The 7,750-nt window shown below is 41.2% G+C and overlaps 1 protein-coding gene across 4 annotated transcripts in view; it reads left to right on the top strand.

The window, feature by feature from the left end:
- reln (reelin) overlaps positions 1-7,750 on the top strand; it is a 156,437-nt gene that overhangs the window by 95,514 nt on the left and 53,173 nt on the right. For all 4 annotated transcript variants that reach the window (XM_032523791.1, XM_032523790.1, XM_032523789.1 and 1 more), the window contains exons 5-11: positions 2,410-2,442; positions 2,580-2,658; positions 2,782-2,878; positions 4,500-4,551; positions 5,743-5,851; positions 6,358-6,598; positions 6,858-7,003. In XM_032523791.1, coding sequence (XP_032379682.1) covers positions 2,410-2,442; positions 2,580-2,658; positions 2,782-2,878; positions 4,500-4,551; positions 5,743-5,851; positions 6,358-6,598; positions 6,858-7,003 — 757 coding nt within the window. The remainder of the gene's footprint in view (positions 1-2,409; positions 2,443-2,579; positions 2,659-2,781; positions 2,879-4,499; positions 4,552-5,742; positions 5,852-6,357; positions 6,599-6,857; positions 7,004-7,750) is intronic.

The following is a 7,750-nucleotide window of genomic DNA, read 5'->3' as shown; positions in this document are numbered from 1 at the left end:
GTGTGTGTGTGTGTGTGTGTGTGTTTGTGCGTACGTGCGCATGCGTGCGTCCCTCTGCATGCTTGTGAGTATAAGCCCTAGCCAGGGAGATACAGGCATTAACAGAGATGAGCTGCAAATAGAGGAGGCAGTAATTGAAGTCTTTAAGAAAGTGAGAGGAGATTAATCCTAGTGAAATGAGTGCCACTGTTTGCTCCCGATGCGCAGAGGTTTAGGCAGAGAGAGACAGTATGGGTGCGGATGGAGGGGTGGGCAGGAGGGGGAGATTGTGATAGAAGGGAAGTGAGAGAGACAGCAGGAGAACGTGATGAAGCATGGAGAAAGAAAACTGTAAATGAGGCCTTTCTGGAAGCTTGAAGGGATTATCCACCCCAAAAAATCTTTTGGGCCTTCTCCAGCCAAATGGCCTCACTAGAAAGCCTTAGAATGATTTAGAAGGGTTTGTTATAGTGAGAGACTGTAGAGAGCAGAATACCAACCAAGCATTTATTACTTTATGTCAGTTTGAAAGGGTGGATTACCAGGAATCGGGTTTCAGTAAATGCTCTTCTTAGGTTGAATATGTAAGCTGAACACATTCTCATGTAAACTGAGCTCACAACTATAAAATATTTCATTTTTATTATAGTTTAATAGGAATAATAAGGTACAGGAAACATGACAGAGTGGCACATGCTGGGATTGATTGCTCCTCTTAACATGTTTTGAATCAGCTAACTTTGGAGGATTAGAGGGTGAGGAAGGGGGAGAGACGGAGTGGAAGGAAGAAGACCCTTTGATCTCGGTTTAATGGGCTTCATCGTCGAGCCCGAGCTCTAGCCACAGAGCTGAACATCAGGGCCCACCAGAGCGGCAGCAACAGACGCAGCACTGAACCGCCCAACTCTGTCACACAGGCCACTAAGACTCCAACTTTTGCAGCCAGCATGCAACTTTTACCAGCACTCTATGAATAGTTAATCCATTTTGTAATTGCAAAGCATTTGGATCAAATGGAAAGAAATTGGGCCAGCTAACAAAAGTTAGGCTGGAGCTCCAAGTACAGACATTAGCAGAGCCTTTACAATAGTAAAAAACCTCTTTTTGATAATCCATCCTCTCTTGATTAAAGTTATGTTGTTTATGTGGGGTTTTAGGTGGGCTTCCTCAAATGTAAGCCCCTCTCTCAGAGGAAATTTCTGAACTGCTGTAAGGTTTGAAAGAAAGTCTTAAGTAATGTGAATCAAAACTTTGGAATGAGTCTTCACTGTGTTATCTAAGTTCATTTTATCAGGTGGGCAGACTCATCCTGGATGGAGAATACTGTGGCAGATTATCCTTCTCTACTCTTCTGTCTGGAGTAAGGCTGTCTTAAAAAACTAGCAGAGCGGAGTAAGAAAGCTCAAAGGGATTGGGTGACATGTGAGGTTAAGCCAATGTGCTACTCAACAATGACTGATCACGAAACAAGGTTAAACTCAAATTCTCTAACAATATAAACAAAGATGCGTTTTATTTCATGATGTCAGTGGCTGTATCTCAATATACAACAGGGAAGTTCTCGAGTGTGATTATCACCTGGTGCAACCGTTTTTTGGTGCAAGCCTGTGTTTAGTATATGACATCCACTAATCCATCCATTCTGTGTGCACCAGCTAATTAAACAAAGTTTCCACCAAACTAATCAATAAATTGATTGATTTATTAAGTTTTAAACCACACTATGTATTAGATCCTCCATCTTTTCTAGCCCAAAGGTCATACCCAAAATCTTATTTTTCCATACTCATATTTACAACGTATTTTTTAAAAATGTGGATGCATATTTACAACATATTTTTTTTAAATGTGGATGCGGAGTGTTTTGTATTAAGTATTCCCTGTGATTGAGTTGGAGCAAGTGTTTTTTTAACCAATGTTTGATTAATTAGGCCATAACACTCAATGCCTCCCTCCATTCACCTCCCTCCTCCTCTCAGAGCTGTGTATCCCCTAGGATAGATTGATGGTTGAGTGTGTTAGTAAGGCAGTGGCCACAGATTACAGCACACAGGCGCCTCTGGGGTGAATGGCGGTTAATTGGCATTGAACCGTTAATCATGGCCGCCCGGCCTTTCATTACTAAAAGGAATTATCAGCAGCAGCCAAGAGACTGTAGCCATGTCCGGCCAGGACACAGAGAAAGTTTGTTTCACTCAGAGATGATTTGAGAATGAGCCCTTTTACCTGCACTTACTGACTAATACACACTTTTTCCATATGTTCATACAGAACATACACTTTTACAGCTGTCAATCTGCCTATGAAAACTAACTGCCTGGAAGTTGCCCAGGACTGGAATCAGACAGATGTCAGACTATACCTATACATACAAAATGTTGCTGCTGAATAACTCACAATTTTTACTCCCTTGTTTTCTGTCTGTTTCAGCTCCAACCGAGTCCCCATTGAGACCTAGTCTTTGTGAGTCTGTGTTTCATTGTCTGCTGTATTTTTTTTCTTTTGATATTATAATCACGGAGGTAATTACAACATGAAAAGGCAAGGTATCATACAGAACTGTGTCTAACTGTGAGCATATGGTATGTGTGTTTGAGTAGTGGAGCTCCATGGCAAACATGCTGTGCTGCGGGACGACTTTGACTCCAACCTCCAGGGAGAGCTGGACTCAAGCATCTGGTAGGTGAAAAAGTTACGACTCCTCTCATATTCTTAGAGTGCAATCCCTCATTAAATCTATGATGCGCTCCAATGAGACTTCTTGCTTTTGTTTTAACTCAATACCTTCTCCTCCCCTGTTAGGTCTGAGTGCAGTAACTGTGAGGTGGGAGAGCAGTGTGGTGTACTGATGCATGGCAGAGCGGTCACTTTCTGTGAGCCCTTTGGAGAACGCGAGCTGGTAACTGACATGCTTGACCACACTGCCACCGCTGTGCATTTTACGGCCCATTGACCATACATCCTAACCAACCACTCAGTAGCCACAACCGCAACTAGAGTACATTACGGCATACTAGCTGTGACCACAGTAGAATCTCTTCTTTAAACATCTGCATCTCTATAAGCTCCCCAGAAATGTCTACTCTGTTAGGTTTTTTTTAACAAAGAAGGTGATGGGAATTTGCCTGGTGTAATCTAGCTATTGAAACTAATTTCAAAATAAAAGCATGCATTTAGCCACATAACAAATAACACATTTTGCAATTTAGCCTACTATTATCTTTTCCATTTATAGTGAGTGCTAACAAAAAACAACTAAATGCACAAACATTGAGCCAATATCATGAAGCTTTTTTTTATGTGCCCCATATTTGTGGTAAAAAATGAAAACCATGCTGACCTTGTTTTAAGATTTGTGGAATAAGAAGAAGTGATATTGCTTCTCGAACATTTATAGTAACTTTATGTCATTATTTGCTTTTTCTATTTTCATTCCTCTGTGTCAACAGGTTACAGAAAAAAATCTATATAACGTGTACATAACAGCTTGCTTTTGTTCATCCACCAACTTTTACTCAAATTATTGCTGCAACACCTGTTTGGCATTGGAGTTTTTTACTCAAGCAGTTTTAGCCAAAACTAACTTCTCATTAATCTGAAGGTCACAGAAGTTTAAGGACGACATGTGTAATGTGACATTTAAAAGTAAAAAGTAAAACAGAAGGAACACGATGGAACGAGTATCATATCATGTTCAATTTACAGTATAATGCACTAGTGTCTGGATACTGCCTGACATGCAGTGTAGCGCGCACACACAGACACACACACACACACACACACACACACACACACACATACACTCATAATTGCTTATCTAAACCTTTTCATGCCCTCTTTCTATCTTTACAAAGTTGATTTCAGGCTGTGTATTCTGTTGTAAGAGATGAAAGCTAGTCAGCAGCACAGAAGTGTTTATTACCTCGTGATTCTATTTACTTCTCTGATAAACAGTTGCTTTGTCTGTCACTGATCCAAATGTTTGATGCTGCTGCCTGGCAGCTCTTCTGTCAAGTGCAACAAGCATGCACATCCAGAAACACAGAATTGTTTACACACGGATATTCTCAAATATAACAGCAACAACAACAAGAACATACATTCATGTACACACAGCCTATAATTGGCTCTCTCTCACACTCTCACTCTCTTGCACACACACACACACACATACACACTACATACACACATACATAACTTTATTTTTTTATGTTGATTTTATTGATATTATACAATAAAAAAATGCTCCACCAATTTCCCATTTGAGGAATAACCTAACTCAACTCCAGTGGTTGAAATTGTCACCCTTCTGCAGTGATGCAGAATTGTGTTCAGAAGGGTTGAAAACAATTTACATCATTATTAGATGTGGTTACAGGTGCAACAGAACTATCAGGGTAAACCAGAAAAGATCAGTGAAAAGTAGCTTTTTAGCTTTGTGTTAATTTTTAAACAATTAAGTTCAGCAAATCATTTTATGCATGAGTGACATCCTAAACTGCCTTGTGTATCTTCCCCAGACCACTGTACCTCTCAACACTAGCACAGCTTCAGTCCTGCAGTTTGCCCTGGGTGAGTATTAAACCTCCACACGCATTGCAAACAATACATAAAGACATAAAGACAGATGTTGTATAAGAGTCCTATGTATAGACATTTTCAAATGATCTTAGCCCCATGTGCAACAGTGTTTTGCAGCAAGGACTATATATCTCTTTGTCATCCTCAAGGATTAGGCAGGTTTAGCCCTGGAACATGTCAGCAAGCCAACTGGTACACATTATATTTCTGTTTCTTTCTCTCTCTGCCTTTCCTATCACAATAATGAATGATTTACAATATTCTGGAAAAAAGACACCTAGAAGGCCATGGCAGAGGTTTTAGAGATATTGTATTTTTAATGTCCATTACATGCATCCACCACTTCTCATGGGAACATGACTTGGAGGAAATAAGAGTACATACTGAAACGGCAACCCCTCTCACACTCACCCCCCATCCTGTACAATATTGTCTCTTGCTCTCCCTTTCCCCATCTTTTATTCTGTCTGGCTGTGCTCTCGTTTGCAGTACATTAATATGAGCTTGTGATGCAGTAGATTTGTTTACGGAGCAGTTCAGTAGAGCATTGCAATGAAGTGGTAGCAGGTTAATGCATGGCTGTATTCAGTGGGGAGGCAGCTGCACGGCAGGACATGTATGCTGCACACCTTCAGGTGGTATGGGAGGAGGGGGAGAGCAGGGGAGGGTAGAGTTAAGGTGGGGACGTGATGGTTTGCCTGCTTCGTCCATTAGCAACCTTTGACCTCTCCAGCTCCCACAGCACCCACACAAACCCACATTTTAAAGGTGCAAATATAGTCTGATTCCACACAAATCTCGTCAAGCAGAAATCCATAAGAGAATGCACACACATACACTCAAGTAATAATAGTGTAACAGTAGCTACAGTTGGCTATAGAATCTTTGGTCCTACCTCAGCTCCTCCAATCACCTCTGCACAACCCCTTCATACCGCCTCATAACTTCTCTCAGCCCTGTTAAGCCGCAGATCACTTAGTTCCACCGTGACACCATTTAGACATCATTTTTCACTTGGCTAAAGGAGGAATGTGGGAGAAATCAGTCAGAAAGAGCCACCATGCCTGGCCTGGCTGCCCTTCTGGGCATACTAAGGATCATTGCCCTATTGATAAAATTAAATTGTTGAAAAAAGAAAACCTGTATATATTTCTATCTTCTGTGTGTGTTTATATTCCCCAGGCTCAGGCTCCTGTCGGTTCAGTTACTCAGACCCCAGCATCACTGTGTCATACAGCCTAACTGGTAACACCAACACCTCAGATGACTGGATCACACTGGAGAAGATCAGGTCTCTCTCTCTCCTCCTCTTCCTTCTTCCTCATCCATCCCACAGTCCTTCCATCTGCTATGAACACCCGCCCTCTCTTTTTTCCTTATTCACACCTCCCCCTCTCGATTTGTCATTTCACTCCTGTTTGTTTCTCTAGGATCCCCCTGTTTTTCATCCCTCTATTCCCTCCTCCCTCTGTTTAGTCAGCTCTAAAATTAAGACATAATGTAATGATAGAATCCTCTAAATACAATATTTATCTGCAGTAAGTGCATGTTATGCTTTTGTCTAGACACAGAAATCATCTCATTAATTAACAACTAATTCACTTGGATTAATTCTGAAACCTTCTTTTCTCTCTGTTTTGCACCACCATAAGGACATGCAATGTCTTGCCATATGTGGCTATTTCAGCCTTATTTTAATGATTAATGATGATTATGTAATGCATTATAATGTAATACTTAAATGCATAAACACAGCCCCCACAAACAAGACCTTCATGTTACATGTTTCTCCTCTAGGGCCCCTACCAACAGCAGCACTGTCATACACCTGCTTCCCCTGCCACATCACTCCAGGGATGATGGCGTTCGTCTCCGCTGGTCTCAGGAGGCTCCCCAAGGCCCCGAAGGCTATGAGTCCTGCTGGGGGCTTGACAATGTGCTGCTGGTTAATGCTGCCCACAGAGCCCCCCTCATGGAGGACAACTTGGATCCTCCAAACACTGCCAACTGGCTCTTCTTCCCTGGAGCTACTGTCAAGGTACACTAATAAGCAAGTGGACATTTACATGGATTCCCTACTTTACACATGGATTTCATTCACAAGATTTTGAACTTATGCTCTGCTCCATGTTAAAGCATCGTAAATACCATAATCATGAGAAACTTTAAACCTTAGAGCAAGGGAAGAACATTTCCACAAGAAAGGTGTTTCAATTTACAGCGATTTTTTTTAAGACACTGCTTTGCAAAAGTGGTTACCTTTTTCATGTGTTAATGCCTCTTTTCTTATTGGCTAGCATGCCTGTCAGTCCGAGGGCAATGCCCTTTATTTCCATGGTAGTGAGGGAGTTGGACACAGCTTTGCCTCCACCAGAGACATTGACCTGCATCGTGAGGAGGGAAGGAGCTACTGGGAGGAAGACTTTGAAAGCCCACCCTCGAAGTAAGTCAAGATGATGGTCTTATTTCTTCCTCCGTCCCCTTTACTGGATCATTTTATAAAATGTATCTTAAATAAGTCCATCTGTCAAAAACACAGTTACAAATTGCTTCACAAGTGCACACAAAAATACAATACCATAAAATACTACTAAACAATTACAGGTCAGACTAGACCATTAAAACTAAATTTACAGACAACAACAAAACACTAAAGTACTACATTATTAAAATGTCAATCTATACAGATTAACATGTTTTTAAAAGCTTTGTAAAAATGTGGCACTGACTCATCTGACCTGATACTGAGGGGGATTTGGTCCACAGCCATGATGCTAATAAAGGTTTTAAGATAACCAAGAAGAATCTTAAACTAAATGCAAAACCAAAATAACACAAGAAAACATGAATGTAGGGTCAGTTCAGAATTATACATTTTATTTTAGCATCTGGGCACAGAGAGAACAGAGAGAGACTATTTTTGTATCAGTGCTCTGGTATTTATCTGTGTGTGTACACATGCACGTGCTTTGACACTTGTCACTTGTCATATGTCAAGTGATGCGACATGCAGCGTGTTGCACAAGTTTAAGTCAAGCTTTGGTGCTGACACAGGTGAATGCCAAGCCTCTGACTGCTACAGAGACAGCACTCCATCTGTTCAGAATTAGATTCTCACATGCACACACACACCAAACACGCACACACACACCAAACACGCGCACACACACACACACACACACACACACAC

The sequence above is a fragment of the Etheostoma spectabile genome, chromosome 8, assembly GCF_008692095.1.
Source record: "Etheostoma spectabile isolate EspeVRDwgs_2016 chromosome 8, UIUC_Espe_1.0, whole genome shotgun sequence".
NCBI classification, from domain to species: domain Eukaryota; kingdom Metazoa; phylum Chordata; class Actinopteri; order Perciformes; family Percidae; genus Etheostoma; species Etheostoma spectabile.
The sequence above is the reverse complement of the archived record's forward strand: the minus strand, read 5'-3'. Positions and strand labels throughout refer to the sequence as shown.